Source organism: Myxocyprinus asiaticus, chromosome 41 (genome assembly GCF_019703515.2).
Source record: "Myxocyprinus asiaticus isolate MX2 ecotype Aquarium Trade chromosome 41, UBuf_Myxa_2, whole genome shotgun sequence".
In the NCBI taxonomy this organism is placed as follows: domain Eukaryota; kingdom Metazoa; phylum Chordata; class Actinopteri; order Cypriniformes; family Catostomidae; genus Myxocyprinus; species Myxocyprinus asiaticus.
Window position 1 is genome coordinate 27,197,893 of NC_059384.1, and position 20,698 is coordinate 27,218,590.

The 20,698-nt window shown below is 38.2% G+C and overlaps 1 protein-coding gene across 3 annotated transcripts in view; it reads right to left on the bottom strand.

The window, feature by feature from the left end:
* The window catches only part of LOC127431962 (partitioning defective 3 homolog), a 687,732-nt gene that overhangs the window by 150,079 nt on the left and 516,955 nt on the right, over positions 1–20,698 (bottom strand). For all 3 annotated transcript variants that reach the window (XM_051682650.1, XM_051682649.1, XM_051682648.1), the window contains one exon: positions 2,410–2,685. In XM_051682650.1, coding sequence (XP_051538610.1) covers positions 2,410–2,685 — 276 coding nt within the window. The remainder of the gene's footprint in view (positions 1–2,409; positions 2,686–20,698) is intronic.

Here is a 20,698-nt window from a genome sequence, read left to right on the forward strand (position 1 = left end):
ATTTCATGCATCAGTTGACCAGTGTATTAGGGGTGTGCGCCGAAGCCATTATCTGTATTTGTATCGGTATCTGTTCATTTGTCAAAATGATCTGTATCTGTCTCTGTATTCAGATAGAACCGGGTGTGGGCGGGGCTTACACTGGAAGTGCGTCAAAACTAAATGCCCATTTTTAAATGTTACTCTTACATTTATAGTTTCTATTAATAAAATATGCCTTGTATATGTCTTTTCATAATAATAACCTTATAATAATAAATGTATAATAATAATAATGCCCTGTGATGGACTGGCCATCTGTCCAGGGTGTTTCCCTGCTTTCGGCCTGAGACTGATAGGATGTTTAGGCTTTAGCACTACCCGTGACCCTGCATTGGACAAGCAGCTAGAGAAGATGGATGGATAATAATAATAATAATGCTAATAATAATGCTAATAATAATAATAATAATAATAATAATTATTATTATTATTATGGGCCCAATAGCCCAATTATTATTAAAAAAAATAAAAATAAATAAATATATATATATATATATATATATATATATATATATATATATATATATTTTTTTTTTTCTTATATATATATATATTATTATTATTATTATTATTATTATTTCCCCAATAAAATGTTTTCTAGAAAGAGATTTTCCTCTGAAACTACCACCTGTACTGCGCCACAAAAGAAAAAAACACAGTAACTACACCAACACTGAAACTGAGAAAGGTGTTATAAAGCCTCCTGATTGTCTAGCCAAAATTGGATTACCAAATGTTCACACTCCGCTTTCTCTGAATGTGAGCATAGTTAAGCTAAACCCATCTCTCTCAGGACAAATCAAAGTATAAGAGACCCGATTTCAGTCATGATTCAATTTTGACTAAATGCGTAGTCAGTGTGTTTTGCCTTTGCACAGCAGTGTAGCCGACTACCAATTCCAAGTAAAAAAACATGGTTTCATCTGGCAGTGATGTAAACTAAAGGCTATTGCCTTTTTTTTTTTTTAAAAGAATGAGCCCTTCGACATGTCCCAACAATATGTCAACACGAACAACTGTGTTCGTCAAACCATTTCAACACGATCCCATAGGAAATCGACATGTTGCTGCTGAAAGTTCATGTACCCTGAAGTCAATTCATGCCCCATCCCCCATCAATTGTTTTTTAATCAGTTCACACAATCACATTTGCCTTTAGCACTATGGATAGCATGTTGTGCGAGCAGTCTCTGAGACACGGGTTCTGGTCCTGTGTAAACTAGGAAGAGATCATATTCACAAAAACAATGGTTAGCATGATTCAGAGGTTGCATTTTCCCTCTAGAATTATATTTTACACCACCTATGGTTAGGTTTATGGTTAGGACTTGGGTTAGAACATATGGCTAATAAAATATATATTCCTGTTGACTGTATTACGTCATTACAACTAAAAAAACAACAACTCACTTTTGACATCACTCTGTGGACATTTTACCTGGAAACTAGTGCTCACACATGCCTATTCATTCAACAACACTTCCAGCTTCAGCCACTGGGGGCAGAGATTAAAATTTCGGTAAGCACAGACCGATTTCAGCAGCAAAACCTACCTATTGTCAGACTGATTGCACTGTGACGAATTCACAGTGCAATCAGTCTGACCATTTCTTGGGGTCTTTAAAAAGACTGTTTGGTAGTGTACAGATGGTGTCTCTCTTCATGAAAGATGCAGATGTACATAAATACCGTGATTCTATACAATTTGCCAAACAAAAGGTGCCAGTGGATTTTACATGATTTGTGATAATAAAGGACCCTACTTGTTATTAATTTTCCCACCCAGAGTAGTGTCAAAGTATCAACTTGTGCTATAAGACCAGCCACTGGGACACAGGTGAGAAATCAGATTATAGTGTTTATTTGACTGTTCTTTCCGCAGTAGGTATAGGTTGACTCAAGGGTTACACTATAAAAGGTGGATGAAAGTAGCTTTTCATTTTTAAAACCTAATTTTCAGACAAGAACAAAAATAAAGGAAGAACTTGTTGCAGTACAAGTCAGAGGTCTACAGAGAATGCTCCTTTTTCTTAGAAAAATAAAGGAAACTTTAAAAGTGATGGTGCCCTTTACCATATACAACCTTAAAATATGAAAAAGATAAATATTTGACAACTCTTGACAACGGGACAACATTTTTAAGTGGTAGATTTGTGAAATACATACCCAAGGTGATGTCAATAATGTCAAGAACATGTCAAAGGATCTTATTGCACTTTTACTTCAGCCATGTATTATTTAACAATAACTGCCTTCACAAACACTCAAAAACAAGCCCCAACCAATTCAAACCAATAAAACTGCCATGGCAAAATGGTTTTAAAAGGTTGGACAACATCAAGGAACAAAGAAGATAAGGGTACTTACCTGTCTGCAGAGGGTGGGCGTCCATTGCGAGGCTTGTTGACCTGGGCGTAGAGATCCTCTAAAGGCAGGGGTTGGTCTCTTGGGCTCTGGGGACGCTGTTCTTGAGTAGGGTTCTGGCTGAGATCCATACTGCTATTCAGAGAAGAGTCCAAAGAGCCAATCCCTGCGTAGGTGTGCTCCTCGTCTGAACTGAAGGTGCGGTTGATGTCCTGTATCTCAGCGTAGTCTCTCTCTTTGGCCTGTCGTTCTCGAAGCTCCCTGGTCTTAGCTTGAATCCTACAAATGCAAGACATCATGACTTAGATTTGACTTAGTTCCATGTTCAGGACCTCTAATAGATTACTCTTACTCATTTTGAAGTAAGTAGCTCAAACTAGGGTTGACAGTACTCTAAGGCTCTTTTCTCATTGGGTTTGAATGCTTGGTCCAAACCACAGTTTTGATTCCATCTCCTTCCCTCTACCCATGCAGGTCTTTTTAAATATTGTTTTTTCTGTTTCTGTACTGTGGTATGTTTGCGTTATCAGTGTCAAAGACATCCATCTAGCGCATGTTTCCATATAAAAACGATACCAATACAGCACAGAAATCAAGTTCCACATTGTAAGGGGCTGTTCATACCAAAAGCATTCTTTCGCTAAAAAAGCAAGATGCACAACATTGAATAGGTCAGAATGCAGATGTCTCAAGATGCATTTTTAAAGGCTGAAGTTCTTTTTAACTTAATATGGCATCTAAAAAATGAGACACTACTATGCGAGAACAATGCAACGGTCAAAGACGTCCATCTACCGCATGTTTACATATATCTAACATCTATAAAAGCCCTGATAGACTCACATTTACATGTGAGACACAATGATTTAGAAGACAGACATCTTGGTCTAAGTTGAGACTTCATACTGCATTGAGTTTCATTGTGCTCAGGACCCCCTACTGGCATCATTGGCAACTAAACTTTTGCCAAATCTGTTTCATTTTATTTCTTCTAGAAGTCCTTCACTACCAATGGAATCCCCTAAATGGAAAAGGAAGAAAGAGCCCTGAGGCCCTGTTCATTCAAGTCTCCACTTTTGAATACAACTCAAATGGCTCGCAATTGAGGTTGTGGCCCCTTTTTGCTTAAGTAAAACTGGAAGAGAGTATATGGCTGTCAATACATGGACTCCATAAACAGCAATTGGGGAACCTTTCCATGAAGAAGAGAGTGATTTCTCCCTCAAGCCATTTCTTAAAAGCCAGGAATAACTGGCCACTCTGATCTTCCGCCAATTGCATTCCCTTAAACTCTTTCACTTTCTCTGTGTAGGGGTTTTCAAAGGATAGCCCTGAATTGAATGAGTCTTTTTGTGCCTAATAGGCCACATGTTTCTTTGTGTGTGCTGGGGGAAAGTGGATCCTTAGGAATAAGTGTATTGGACTGGTGTGGAAAGCCTCCTGTAGGGTAACCTCTGCCCTTGGTACCCACACATCTGATCAAATCCAGATGGGCTCTGGAACTTGAGGGAAGCTCCCTTTGCAAAAACCAGTGGGCGGCTTGCAATGCTACCAAACTTGAACCAGTTTAGCCATCCAAACTCCTCAACACCCCAGGTTAGAGTTGACCTTTGACCCCAGACATCTATCTGTCAGGTCTTTGATTGACAGCTGCTTTATCGGGGCCAAGGAAAGTTGTAGAATTTTCCCAGGGAGATTGAATGTTTCCACACATTCTCATAAGTATGATCTAATTTATGAACAATGAGCATTTTCTCTCTGTCACAGTCTAATACAATTACAATGCCATTGACTGTATCTCTCGCTTGAGGAAATCCAATTTTCTGTGCTAGAATTGTGTGCATTTGTGAGTCATGTTAATAGTCTTGCAGTGATGGGAAACACTTTCAACATCAGCATGCTTCTAATGAGAAGGCTATTCCAAAAGGTAAGCAACTTACATTTTGCTGCCTCCTAAGTTACCTCAGTTTAGCCACATTCTAAGGGGCCTTTCACACCGAAAGTGTTTTTGTGTCCATCTGCGGGGTTTTTCAACTGTTTTCCAATCTAAAGATCCACTAGACAAATGCCTTTGACCGTTGCGCTGCATCTAGCTGTTTTTTCAGTGTCTCGCCCAGGAGCGATGCATTTTAAAAGACGCTATATGAAAGTAAAAAGAAATTAAACTTTTAAAAACACATCTCGAGACACATGTGTTCTGTTATTTGTGGTGCTGTCTCTTGATTTTTTCAGCACAGAGTTGCGTTCGGTGTGAATGGCCGCTAAGGCAGTATCGCATGTATACATCATGGATAAGGCAATCAAAGAAAACATGGTGAGGAGATCAGTGAATAAATAATAATAATAATAATAATAATAATAATTAAAAAAAAAATCCAAGATGGTGGACGAAGTTAGAGAAATGTTGATTATAAATAATCACATTTAAAAAGTAACAGTAAAAATTGTTTCATGGTTTGCTAAAATGGATTATTTCACCCAATATTTGAGTGTGCTATACATTTTTATAACATTCTGCATCACGTCTCTTTTAAAATAAATTGAAAGTAGAGTCTCCTATGCTGAGTTTGATTTGTATGGTGTGCTGCATTGTGCCAATGTAGACTGCACAGTTATGACAAAATAATATATTGTCATAATTGTCTATTATTTCCCTTGATATTGCAATAGTCATAATTCCGATTATTACAATTTGCATTAAAATATATATTTTTATGTCATATTTTTTTGTGTAGTCTACACATCCAAAACAAGCTGTGAGCTGTGTTCCTGAATTACTTTATTTCTGTTACACTATTTCTGTTATACCTAAACTGTAAAAAAGAAAGAAAACGAGAGACAGACATGTATGTGACTGTCAATAATCCTCAACCATTAGAAGACCTAAATAAAATGCTGTTAATTTACACTTTTCCCAATTGGCATCTGTAATTGTTATTTTAATTATTTATTTGATTAATTGTGCTGCCATAATGTATAGCATTCCAAATCAGTCACTTATGAGGTTCCATAATGGTTAGGATTGCGCCTCAGGAGGCAGATGCCTATGTAAGCAGTAGTCAGCAAGCCAGTTCACTAATGTAGGTTTCGGAACAGATCTTTTGTGTGTGTGCAATTTTCATTTCTGTCTGTCTTCTACCTTTTGGGTCATTGTGTCTAACACAAACCTTGCTGTCACAAGTTGCTTTTGGCTCTGTGGGATATGCAGGGTGATATCTGATGCTGGCAATGGTCCAGTCCACCTGCCGTCTACTTGAAAACTGATGTCACCTCACTGCCAGTAAGAAACCTGCTCCGTGTTATGACAAGTTACAGAAACTCAATAGGAGGACGACGCCTCCGGCGCTGTGCCTATAATGGCCAAATCAGATCTGCGATAGCGATATCTATGTTTGAATGTAATAATGAGCACATTAAGGAAGAGGTCTAGTCCAACCTGCCCCCTGGAGTACAAGGCTAAAACTAATTTAGTGCAGTGGCTTGGGGGGTGATAAATGGACTGCAGGGCTCTATGGGTCTATGACAAGGTGGTTTACTTCAGGCTAAGAACCTGTAAGATCAATGTTTAAAATAAAGGTACTGGTCTGGACTAAGAGATAGTTGTAGGCACAGTTACACTAAATTAAACAGTAATGCGCTAAGATGTAATTTCTTTGTCTGAATTAATGTGTTGTGTGTTTCTCTGTCTGTATAAACACTGTGTTCTAAAAAGCTTTAACTTTGTTTTTTTTTTTTTTTGGGGTGGCAAACAAAAAGTGTCATCTTTTATATGCTAATCTCTAAGGTTTTGTATTAGAAACCATGATATGATAACATTTTGCTCAATAATTAATTTTGTTGGAGCTTGGTTTCTATTTTCATTACGTCACGCTGAGTAGCTCCACCCACTGTGAAATCTCATTGGTCCAAAATCATGCAACATATTGCGGTAATCCACATATAAAACACCCATTACCTTCTAATTGGCTATAATTGTATTGCTTCATGTAGCATTTCACTTTCGGAGACAAAAGAACAAATTGCACTAAAAACGTACTTGTTAACTCGTGCATGGACATGGTTAGCACAAGGTGTATGATTGAGAGTAATATTCAGTTTGACATTGTGAGGAAGTCTGTGAGTGTCTAACTGTGACCATGACTGTGTATATTACATGCCTAAACTTCTAGCTAAGCTTGTTCAGAATTTCTTCCACCTTTACTTCATTACACAATAAATGGTCCACTACGGTGTTAACAGGAAACAGAACAGGCTACATTGAACACATTATTGTAGCTCTTTTTTCCCCTAACAGGATACTAGCTTACTACTTACTGAATATTGCCCAGTGCACACTACATACTGCCTACTACTTTTATAAATAGTATGTGAAACAGTATGCATTATGCAATGAAAAACATTCTAAATTATCATCACGTAACCTCTTCATGTTGCATTTTTCTTTTAGGGAGTGATGTCCAGTGACCATCTCAGAAATAAATGCTCTGAAAACTCTAGTTGCATACACATGCTGGCAAATGTATTAGTTTGGATATACCATGCATAAAACAAATTGTACATACTGTGCACAGTATACACACTAGCTGTGTTCAAATTCAAGTACTGTCACAGTATGCACTGCATTTAATGAAAAAAGGCACTTCTTGGCCTTTTGAAAAAGTATGTTATTTAGGTATTCAGGTGAGCAGTATGAATACATTCCTGGAGTCTTTAAAACAACACCCATTTAGTGTTTGTGAGGTATAGTTATTAATTAATTTGATGATTTTTTTTTCAACACAGAACGTCAAAATATTTATTTATTTATTATTATTTAAGTGACTCAAAAGCAAGCATACAGTATTTTTCTCATTTATATTCTCCCTGCAATACAGGCAACATGTATAATAAATAATATATAGCCTACCTAAAAACACATTTTTAATGCTGCAATAATTTAATAAATACTTTTGAATCCACAAATTACATTGCTTTTATTTATTTATGAATGTATAATTAGCATTTTGGCTGTGTAATTGCAGCACAACACAGACACCAACGCAGAACTATAACTGCAAACCAATACATTGGCCACTACGTGGAGCCTACATTGTAGGTTCAATGCAGAAGTAATAATCAACCTTTATGTTCATACATGTTGTTGCATTGTACTTACATTTAAAGTACATGCATTTAATTACATCTGTAGTTACACTGTTAAACTTACCACTAATCCTAAACCTAACCCTACTCCAACCCTTTACCTAAACCCTAACCTTAATCTAAACCCTAACCCTACCACAAACCCAACCCCAACTCTTAACATAAACCCTAAAACTAACCCAACTCTTAACCTAAACCCTAAACCTACACATACCTAAACCTTTGTAGCATCAAATTTAAATTTGGCAGAACAACATGTAGTTAAACAATAAGTATATTGTATTATAAGTATTTTAACGTTATTACATACAGTAGTAGTTAAAGACACCTAATATAGGGAGTCACTTGATGCCATGCGAGGATCGGACGTGTGAACGGCGAGCTCTGCGCACTTTGCTAGTTTTAATACTTTTTATGACAGAAACCGGTGAGATTCGATACACTCTGTTCCATAACTGTTCTAGGTGGACAATATGTCAAAGAATTCAAAATCCTCGGACTCTGGAGACATTAAAAGACACTTACGTGCTCAAGCTGATGTCCCCGAGCAGGCCACGGACCTGGGAGTCGATTTGGTCTGGGAGGTGCGTGAAATGCGGCAGGAGATGCTGAACATGTCGGCAATGCCATCGAAAGTCGATGCTGACTTGGAGGATCTTGCTGTGATACGTCAATCGATCATCGCCATGGAGGCAAAGTTCACTGATGTTCACTGACAAGAGTGGGGGATGTCGAGAAATGGATCAGTTACCTGGAGTCATTGGAGAGGGAATTATCTGCTAATCTGCTAGCAACCAAGGTGGATTTGGAGCGTGCCTGGGAGAAATTGGAGGACATGGAAAACCGTAGACGGCGAAATAACGTCCGTATCGTTGGAGTCCCGGAGGAAGTAGAGGGACAGGGTACAGTGAAATTCCTGGATGGGCTCTTTCCAAATCTGCTCGACATAGCAGGCCATAAGCTGCAAATCGAGCGAGCTCACAGGGTTCCTGCTCGGCGGTCCATGGAGGGAGACAGGCCCTGATCAATTCTGGCCAAATTTCTGAGATCATCCAATAAAGATATTGTGTTACGCAAGGCAATGAGTAAAGGAAAGCTTTTTTGGAAGAACCACAGCATTTTCTTGTTCCCAGATTTTGCAAACTCGACAAGAGAGAAACGTGATCGATTCAAGGAATGCAAGAAACTTTTACATCAATGGAAGGTTGCTTTTGCATTGATATTCCCGGCCAAATTGAGAATAGATGCTATGGATGGCCGTAAAACATTCACATGCCCACAGCAAGTGATGCCCTTTATAAAGTCAATGAAGTCATCTTGTTGTACTCAAGTGGTAGCCGAGTGGACTGGCTTACTGAGCATTCGCTTGACTGTTTGGGGAATCTGTGCATTTTTATTTGTGCTGGTTTCACCTAGTTTATTTTGTAGAGTAACACACCTTCAGGACAGTTTTAAGGATGAATCTATACGCTCTTTGTGCCTAGTCCGCCTATCGGCTGGAGTTTATTTTGTAGAGTAACACACCTTCAGGACAGTTTTATGGATGAATCTGCATGCTCTTTGTGCTTGTTCTGCCTATTGGCTGGAGTTTGTTTTGTGGAGTATTTCTTGCAAACACTGGACTTGAGCAATAAGACGGCAAAGTTGTTTCAGGGGCTCTCGTAGGCGTGTATGGACTGTTTGAGTTTGAAGGGATGGACGCCACTTGGTGCTGTCATGCGCAGGGTTAATGCGCACATTTTTCTTTTTTCTGTTTGTTTTGTTCTTGGGGATGTTCGGGTTTTGAGGTTTGCACTAATGTTGGAATGTGGTCTTTACAATCTTGTTTTTGACACACAATCTGTTTTTTTTTTTTATATGTCAAAATGTCAAATGTTAATATGAGTGGATTGTCTCTCTTCACGTGGAATGTGAATGGGTTGGGGCACCCCATAAAAAGAAGGAAGGTTATTTCTCTTCTTAAGCGTAAGAAATATGATATAGTGTTTCTTCAAGAAACGCAACATTCTCTGCAGGAAGCTGAAAAATTTGGAAAGATATGGGGTGGGCATTTTTTTTATAGTGCTGGCTCGAGTAAGAGCAGGGGAGTCATTACGCTGATAAGTAAACACCTACAATTCAAATGTCTCAAACAGAGTAAAGATAAATTAGGAAGAGTCATTATTGTTTTAGCTGAAATTCAGGGATAAAGTCTTTTTTTGGCTAATATTTATGCACCTAACATTGATGATTAGGGCTTTTTTATAGATCTCGAAGGGATGTTGCAAGCCGCTGGCACCCCTCATGATATAATATTGGGAGGAGACTTTAATCTTTTGATGGACTCAGTCCTTGATCATAGTGAGGCAAAAGTGTGCAAGCCCACTAGATCAACAATGACATTTCACAGGATGTGTAAAAATCTTTGTCTTATAGATATTTTGTCGCGGAAGTTGGAGTTTTGGCTATTCAGGGCAAGACAGTCATACTTTGAGTCGGGGGACAAGACAGGGACACTTCTGGCTAGAAATATAAATCAGAGAGAGTCTTTTTCTACCATTCCCTCAGTGAAATCTGCTGGTGGTGAAATGCTTGGCCATCGATATTAATAATGCTTTTAAAGAATTCTTTCTTGATCTCTATAGTTCCATGTCTTCGTCTACCGATGAGGATTTTAGAAACTCATTGGAACCATTAGAACTTCCTAAACTGACGACTGAGCAAAAAAATTCTCTTGATTCCGAGATAACCATGGAGGAGCTTGGTGAGGTCTCCGGGGCTTGACGGCTTTGCCGCTGAATTATTTAGATCTTATGTTACAGAACTGGCTCCACTTTTGCTAGAAGTTTATACGGAATCATTAAAGAATGGAAAGCTTCTGCCAACCATGACACAAGCCCGGATCAGTCTGATTCTAAAAAAGGACAAAGATCCAGGTGAGTGTAAGAGTTCCTGTCCAATTTCCCTGATCCAATTAGACATTAAAATATTGTCACAAATTTTGGCTAACCGATTAAGTAAAGTTATGACATCTCTTATACATATAGATCAGGTGGGGTTTATTCGGGTCCGTAGCTCTTCTGATAACATTAGGCGTTTTATCAATATCATGTGGTCAGTGGCAAATGATCAGACTCCAGTTGCTGCCATCTCACTTGACACTGAAAAAGCATTTGGTATGGTAGAATGGGATTATCTTTTTAAGATTTTGGAAATGTGTGGGTTTGGGAATACTTTTATTAGATGGATTAAGTTACTTTATAGACCCCCGGTAGCGGCGGTACAAACAAATTGATTAATTTCAGATTATTTTACTCTGGATAGTGGCACGCTGCAAGGTTGCCCTCTTTCCCCATTATTGTTCTGTCTTGCCCTGGAACCATTAGCAGCCACGATAATTAAATCCAAAGCTTTGGCTCTGACAGCATACTGCACGGTAACGGCTTTTCAGCCGGGCGCCTTCCAGTGGCCCAAACAGGGCATTAAGTATTTGGGTATTTTATTCCCAGCAAATTTGTGTGATTTATTTAGAGTTCATTTTGACCCTTTAAAAAAACTTTTTTCGAGCGATGTGGGCAGGTGGGCTTCATTACGTTTATCTATGATTGGGAAGGTTCATGTTATTAAAATGAATTGTATTCCAATATTCAACTACCTGCTGCAATCTATAGATGTCTCCCTCTTTTATTTCAAGTAATTTGATAGCATAGCATTTGGAATGGTAAATGTCCCAGAATATACTTCAGTAAGTTACATAGGCTGATTGACAAAGGTGGGCTAGGCCTCCCCAAGATTTTGTTTTATTATTATGCATTTGGTCTCAGACATTTGGCTCATTGGTCGCTTCCACCTGAGAGAGCCCCTCCCTGGTTTTGAATTAACAGGAAGTTCTTGCCCCTATTTCACCATTGCAAAGCCTTTCTATCAAACTAACTGGAGAAGTTAAGTTACACCGTTATCTCGCATTTGCACGTGGTATGGACAAAAGTGTCCACAGGTTAATTCAGACATTTATTTAAATGTTGCTTCAAGCATTTGGCTGAACCCAATATTATGTATTAACAAGTCCCCTTTCTGCTGGAGAGAGTGGATTGTGAGGGAGGTTAATATGCTCGGTGACCTATATGAGAGTGGAGTGTTGAGATCCTTTGAAAATATGGTTCAACATTTTGGGAATCACAGGTCTCAATTCTTTAGGTATTTACAACTGCGCCACCTGCTCTGTACTATTTTTGGGAATAGCATACACCCCCCTAAAGTTGCAGGTACTCTGGGAGTGGTGATTACTGCTTTTGGAAAAGGTCATGAGGCATCAGTGTATTACTCTCTGCTATTTCAGAGTCTGGGGGACGGAGCTTCAACTTCTCTCAAGAGATTATGGGAGAAAGATTTAAATTTGGTATTGGAGAAGGGAGTGTGGGCTAGGATTCTAAAAAACGTCAAGTCTACATCTAGAGATGCAAGGGTGCACCTTATGCAATTTAAGATTTTACATCGATTCTATTGGACCCCTTCTAGATTGTATAGGCTTGGTGTTAAAGACACACCCATCTGCTGGAAATGCAAATCAGAAGATGGGGACACAACCCATGTTTTTTGGTGGTGTGTTAAGATCCAAGAATTTTGGTTGAGGGTTCAGAGTTTTATGTGTAACGTACTGGGCACTCAAATTTCATTTTGCCCAAGACTCTGTATGTTAGGCGATGGGGCGGTCATTAATATAGGGGATAAATGCATAACAAATTGGGTCCTACCCAGTGTTATGATCAGCCGACAAGTCATCCTTAGGGGATGGAAGTCGGCTGGAGTGCCCTCATTTCAGGAGTGGAGCACAGAGATCGGCAGGGTAGCGGCATTTGAGGAAATGTCATATAGAAGGCTAGACAACTGGGATTTATTTAATAAGAAATGGGGCAGCTATTTGGCCTTTTTGGAAGGCTCTCAGGGAGTGGAAGTGGAGAGAGATTTATAGATTTAAATGTGTGTGATTATATATATATATATATATATACACACACTACCATTCAAAAGTCTGGGGTCACTTGCCTGAAAAGTTTCTCATGATCTTAAAAACCTTTTGATCTGAAGGCGTATGCTTAAATGTTTGAAATTAGTTTTGTAGACAAAAATATAATTATACCAACATATTAATTTATTTAATGATTTTTTTTTTTTTTCAATGGATGACTTGGACCGAATAATTAAGAAAAGCAGCCACTAAGTGCCCAGCATATAGATGGGAACTCCTTCAATACTGTTTAAAAAGTATCCCAGGGTGATACCTCAAGAAGCTGACTTATAAAATGCCAAGAGTACATTTCTGCAAAATCTAGGCAAAGGGTGGCCACTTTGAAGATGCTAAAATATAACAGATTTTTTTAGTCACAACATAATTCCCATATTTCCATTTCTATTATTCCATAGTTGTGTTGACTACTATTATTCTAAAATGTGAAAAAATAAATAAAATAAATAAATAAATAAATAAATAAAGAATGAGTAAGTGACCCTAAACTTTTGAATGGTAGTGTGTATATATATATATATATATATATATATATATATATATATTATTTTTTATTTTATTTATTTTTTTCTGTGTGTGTGTGTGTGTGTATACTTTGGTTCTGACCACAGGAATATTTTTTGAGAGTCAGGGTGGAGTTGGGGATTGGAGGAGGAAAGGGAATAATGGGGGTTAAAAGCTGATTCTGTATATATATGTTTTGCTTTTCTGTTTTATTTGTTAGAATCAATAAAAAGTATTAATCAGGGGTTAAAAAAGAATCAGGGACTACATACTGCAGAAATAATAAGAGTAGTATGGTAGCATGTTATCCCAAACAGCCTGAATCTCCTAACATTTTACACAGTATCATTCATTGCAGGCCTTATTGAGACACAAAATCACATGAAAGCCCCTAAGTAACACACAGAAGACAGATACTAGAGTTACAAAAGCGCAAGAGGAGAGAGAAAACATTATCAAAATATCAGCAAGAGGCATTAAAAAAATTAGATCCCCAATGAGCTTCAATAAAACAACAAAGAGAGGGAGCAATTCCCTCTTTGTGACTTCCTGGGCTCAAAGCTAATAGTACAGATTGCTGTTATGTATGTTTGCGTGTGTGTTCGTAAGAGTAGCAGAGAGAAAGATAATACATATGTGTTTGTCTGTCATGATAACAGTATGCAGATATAAGCATGCATCTACACACTATGCATTTACGCCAGAGCGAAAAAAATTTGTTTGTTTGCTCTTTGTCAACAGAGCCCTGAGTGTTAAAGTAATTAAGAGTTAGATGTTGTGTTTAGCTCACATCTGTGAGAGAGGCCACTATGGCAACATATGGGTCACCATGGCAGATATGTGGTTGTTTCTAGGTAACAAGCGAACTCAGGGACACACACAACTGTTGCTTTGTAGCTCTCACCGCCTTTAGTCATGCATCTACAAGGCACAAGATGGTACATTTTGAAAACAACTCATTAAATGCAAGACATCCATACCTTAATGCCACTCATTATCAATTATTTATTTGATATCTGAGCTGAAATATGTCCAAACCAACCAAGTCTCATGAAAATTCGTACATATTTTATGAGTTGGCTATTTCATATGATTTTGTACTAGTTTGTTTCATATAAATTTGAAAGATTTCATCACGTGCAAATTCCCGGATGTCTAATGTGGAAGCGTGAGTTTTGCGCACAAGCATTAATGACATGTTTATTACTATTCTGCCCTTAATCAAACCCCATATCTAAACCTAACCGGTCAGTAGAGTGTGTAAACATGATAAAAAGCTGTTGTGTGTGACAGAAGCAAGCAACTGTCGCTTATTAGATGGAAACGTTGTCCAGCGATGTCATTGGCCGTAGTGAAAGTCGTCCGATATCATACTTTGATGAGGAGGAGGGTGTGGCCAGGCCGAGAGGATGTACGTCCGGCCCTGAGTTGCCCAATCAGCAGGAGAGAGATAAAGCAGGAGCCGGGGACACCACAGAGAGAGAGCGAGAGAGAGAGACACGGAGCTGTGTGTGTATGTTGTTATGTTTCAATTCAGTGTTTAATGTTAGAATTAAAGTCTTGTTAATTGTTAATCTGGTTTCTGCCTCCTCCTTGCCCATCCTGTGAACCCATTACACATTCGAATTAGACAAATTTAGAAAAGTCCAAATTGAAAAAAAATCCTTACGATTTCATCATGAGAGTGTGTAGGTCCAAACGCTTTCCTTGCCAAAACTCCTGAAGATACTGCCAAGTGTGTGTTGTGTGGTTATGTTGTTTAGGGTCAAAGTGTTCTGTATTTGGGGACGGATTAAGCCATTGATTATGCCCTGATATAAACACAAGATAAGAAATGAGATATTTATGAACTATCTGAAAAATTTAGAAGGTTCTCCTTGCAGTTATACTCAACAGAGTTGAAGAAAAGGAGAAGTTTGGAGATTTGAAGTGAAGCACAGAACTGAGCGAGAGAGATCACACTCTGGTCCGCCCGCAGTCCTTCCTCTCCTCGCTGAATAAATCACACTGTTTATCTTTTGACACTACCAAATTCCAGACACAGCCAATGCACTCCCCTCCATATGTCTAACAATGTTTAATTCAGTTTAGAAAGAGAAAGAGGTGCATATGAAAGGCTGCAGAGCAGATATCACTCAACAGTTGGAAAGTTTGCAAGTGTAAATAAGATTAAATTGTGTTGTGTTACTTGTGGCACTGCATGTAGAGTTTACATTGTTAATTTATATGGTCTTTAAATTAAAAATTTCTTTTTAAAATCAATGTATGCATAGACAAATGCCTTCAAGTCTTGACAACAAAAAAAGCTGTACAGCCCTGTATGTTGTCACATAACTTGGGAAAATTCTGTGTATTGACAATAATTTCTATTAATAAGGATAACCTTATGAAATAGGAAATACTGTCTACAAAACCACCTTACCCAACATATATGGTTTTTATGCATAATAGACTATTTAATGACTTGAGCAAAATGTGAAGTAAAACAATAATGAAACACACAATGATTCATGACATAGCAAAAGAGGGAAAGTAACATACAAAAAACATAACATAACTCTGTAAAAATTAAAATAAGCATGATTAAAACATGTGATAACTTGCCCCAATGTAAATGCCCCAGCCTGACATTAATGGAAAATACTTTTGTCGTTAGAACACAGTTCTACTTCTCAGTTTAAATCTATTTTTATAACATAGCTGACTCTTGCTGTATCCCAGTGTGATCTGATTTTAGTAAAAAAAGTAAAATGTGATTTAACTTTTTTACCCAACAGCTATTTCCAAATATTCCTAATAATGATATTGGAATTTTAGTTTAGAAGAAAGAATAAAAAAAAAATAAAATAAAAAATAAAAAATAGGAAAGAAAGAACTAGATGTTGAGCACCAACACACAAAACTACTGCTAGAGAAAACACATTTGTGCAACTGGACTTTGACTCAAAACCTTATACTGTTTTTCTGAGACATAGGCTTTGTGACAACATCCCAATATGACAACTTGCCCTGCCTTGCCTTTTATAAATATTTCACAGTCACAAAGAGACAGATAACAATTACATACTGCAGGAAAAACTCCCGAACAAAGTAAAGTAAACACGTTAAAACTATCAGACAAAAGGGCAGGTGTCAAGGTAGATGAGAAACATGGTTTCATCAGTGCTATAGCCAACTCCATAATGGAGTCCTTTAACAAGCATATTAAGCTGCCAGAAGAATATAAAAATACAATTACAAATATAATCTGGTCCACAATCATTCCATACAATCTGCCTTTGAACTCTGGAAGCTAATTGGTCCAGTCAAGCGGTGAACTGTTACAAAAGGCTCCGCAACATAATGAGCTCGTCTGACAAAGCAGAACAACAATGCTAATTATTTTGTAACTGAATTACTGGCAAAATGCGAGGAGAAAGATCAGCCGTGATTAGGAGTAACATGCATTAATGCGTCAAAAATGAAATGTTAGGAAATACTTTATCTGGAAAGCCTAAGGCAAACATGCACAGTATTAATACAAAAATAGTTTTAGTGACAGAAACCATGTTAAATTAAGATAATAAAACAAGGGAAACATTAAAGAGTAATATTTCTAACAGGGGCACCAAAAGAATAGCCCAAAATATATAAAAACACATATTTCACAATGAACTAATAGTTTCAAATACAAATACAGAGCCAAATGTTTTAAAAATGTCTACACTAATTCTAAATAAAGCCACTTTGGCTAAGTACATCCAAATTTTAATTATATTGAGGCCTTATATAGTGTGAAGGTTTTGCACCTTAAAAAAATTCTAGAGTTCTGGCAAACTAGCCTCAAACTTGCCACAAATTTTCAGCAAATCTGCCACTCATTATGTTTTTTATGATTAACATTATTATTTATTAAAACTCAGGAAAACAAAACATAATTATAAATACACAAAATCAACTTTTAACACCCACTACTGATTGGCATCACTAGCAAGTAGGTGTGTATTTAAGACCAAGCCTATACAGACTAGAGGGGGTCCAATTGAATCTATGTAAAATCTTGAACTGAATAAGGCGAACCCTTGAATCTCTAGATACAGACTTGACATTTTTCAGAATCTTAGTCCACACTCCATCCTCCAATACCAAATTCAAATCTTTCTCCCATAATCTCTTAATAGAAGTTAAAGCTCCATCCCCCATACTCTGAATTAACGGGGAGTAGTACACTGATGCCTCATGACCTTTTCCAAAAGCCGCAATCACCTCTCCCAAAGCATCTGCCTCCTTGGGGGGGGGGGGTGTGCTACTCCCAGAAATAGTACAAAGCAGGTGGCACAATTGTAAATATCTATAAAACTGAGGTCTGGGGATCCCAAAATGTTGGACCAAGTTTTCAAACGATCTCAACACTCCACTTTCATATAGATCACCGAGTGTAGCAACCCCCCCTCACAATCCACTCTGGCCAGCAGAAAGGGGACTTGCCAATAAATAATCTTGGGTTCTGCTATATGCTTGAGGCAACATTTAAGTAAGTGTCCAATTTAAACAATCTGGACACTTTAGTCCATACCGAGTGTAAATGCGAAATAACGGGGTGTAACTTAACTCTTCCAATTAGTTTGATAGAGATGCTTTGTAATGGCGAAATAAAGGCAAGAACTGCCTGTTCAATAACAAACCAGGGAGGGGCTCTCTCAGGTGGAAGTGACCAGTGAGCCAAATGTCTGAGACTGAACGCATAGTAATAAAACAAAATCTTGGGTAGGCCTAGCCCTCCTTTGTCAATCGGCCTGTGTAACTTATTAAAATGCAATCTGGGACATTTACCATTCCAAATGAAGGACTTCGCTATGCTATCAAATTGCTTGAAATTAGAGAGGGGGACATCTACAGGGAGAGACTGTAGCAGGTAGATAAATTTTGGAATACAATTCATTTTAATAACATTAACCTTCCCAATCATCAATAAATGTAATGAAGCCCACCTGCCCACATCGCTCTAAAATCTTTTTATTAAAGGGTCAAAATTAACACTAACTAAATCAGACAAATTTGCTGGGAATAAAATTCCCAAATACTTAATGCCCTGTTTGGGCCATTGGAAGGCGCCCGGCTGGAAAGCCGTTACTGGGCAGTACGTTGTCAGAGACAAAGCTTTGGATTTAGACCAATTAACTTTGTATCCTGAGAACTTGGAAAAGGAATTAATAATTCTGTGGAGGCAAGGCATAGATCTAGTAGGTTCAGAGACAAATAATAAAATATAATCTGCGTAAAGCAGAAGCTTATGTGCCACACCTCCCGCCACCACCCCTGGAAAATCATCCTCCCCCCTTATCGTGGCTGCTAATGGTTCCAGGGCAAGACAAAACAATAATGGGGAAAGAGGGCAGCCCTGCCGAGTGCCCCTATCCGGAGTAAAATAATCTGAAATTAATCCATTTGTTTGTACCACTGCTACAGGGTGTCTATAAAGTAACTTAATCCAACCAATAAATGTACTCCCGAACCCATACATTTCCAAAATCTTAAAAAGATAATCCCATTCTACCGTATCAAATGCCTTTTCGGCATCAAGTGACATGGCAGCGACCGGAGATTGATCATTCGCTACCGACCACATGATGTTGATGAGACGCCTGATGTTATCAGAAAAGCTACGGACCCGAATAAATCCCACCTGATCTATATGTATAAGAGATGTCATAACCTTACTTAATTGGTTAGCCAAGATTTTTGACAATATTTTTACATTTAGTTGGATCAGGGAGATTGGAAGGTAACTTTTACACTCACTTGGATCTTTGTCCTTTTTAAGAATCAGACTGATCCGGGCTTGTGTCATGGTTGGAGGAAGCTTTCCATTCTTTAATGATTCAGTATAAACTTCTAACAAAAGTGGAGCCAGTTCTGTAGCATAGGCTCTAAAAAATTCTGCGGTAAAACCATCTGTCCCCGGAGCCTTGCCAGTAGGTAGGGACTTAATTACCTCATCAAGCTCCTCCAAGGTTACCTCAGAATCAAGAGAGTTTTTTTGCTCAATCGTCAGTTTAGGAAGATCTAATGGTTCCACAAAGTTTCTAATATCTTCATCAGTAGACGAAGACGTGGAACTATAAAGATCAATATAGAACTCTTTAAAGGCATTATTAATATCAATGGCTGAGGTGAAAATTTCACCACCAACAGAGGGAATGATAGAAAGAGACTCTCTCTGCTTTATATATCTAGCCAAAAGCTTCCCTGCTTTGTCACTCGACTCAAAGTATGACTGTCTTGCCCTGAATAACCAAAACTCCACTTTCCACGAGAAAATAGTATTATATTTATATTTCAATCGGGTCACTTCTCTGAGGCCATCAGATGACATACGGCGCTTCAGCTCTGCCTCTGCACTTTTAATATTCTCTTCCAACTCCACGAGTTCTCATGCTTTGGATTTTTTGATGAATGAGGCATACTGTATGATCCGACCCCTAAGAACCACCTTAAGTGCCTCCCAAGCCACGCCCACAGAGGATACTGAGGACCAGTTGGTCTCCATATAAACATTGATTTCAGTCTTTAACACTTGTTGGAAATCAGGATTTTGCAAAAGGGACACATTAAGGCACCAGCTATATGATTTATTTTTCTCTATATGTGGCAACATCTCTAAATTCACCGGGGCATGATCCGAGACTAAAATGTTTCCAATTGAGCAATCAACAACAGATGAAATGAGGGATTTGGATATACAAAAAAAATATATATATATATATATATTCTAGAATAAATATTATGGACTGATGAAAAAAATGTATAGTCCCTACCAGATGGGTTCAAAAGTCTCCAAATATCCGTAAGACCAAGATTTTTACACATCCTGTGAAGCGTCAGTGTTGCTCTAGGGGGCTTGCACACTTTTGCTTCACTGTGATCAAGGACTGAGTCCATCAAAAGATTAAAGTCCCCTCTCAATATTATATCATGAGGGGTGCCAGCGGTTTGCAGCATCCCTTCAAGATCTATAAAAAAGCTCTGATCATCAGCATTAGGTGCATAAATATTAGCCAAAATCAACCTTTGCCCTTGAATTTCAGCTAAAACAATAATGACCCTCCCTAATTTATCTTTAGTCTGTTTGAGACATTTGAATTGTAGATGTTTATTAATCAATATAATGACTCCCTTGCTCTTACTTGAGCCAGCACTAAAAAAAACATGTCCACCCCACATCTTCCCAAATTTTTCACCTGATTGGGACATGTAAATACTTTGCGACCAACCTTCGTTTCTATTCTCAGTTTGGCCGGAAACATCAGAGCAAAAGTGGTCTTTCGCTGATGTAAGAGTTTCTTACATTCCTTGAACCGATCGCGTTTCTCTCTTATCGAACTCGCAAAGTCCGGGAATAAGAAAATATTATGGTTCTACCAAGAAAGCCTCCTTTTGCTCCTTGCCTGGCGCAACACAAGATCTTTATCGGATGATCTCAGAAATCTGGCCAGAATCGATCGGGGCCTATCTCCCTCAGCAAATCTGTGAGCTGGGTCTCTGTGAGATTTCCAGCTTGTGGCCTGTTATGTCGAGCAGACTTGGGAAAAGCTCGTCTAGGAATTTCACCATATCTCTGTCCTCCTCATGCTCAGGAATTCCAACAATTTGAACATTATT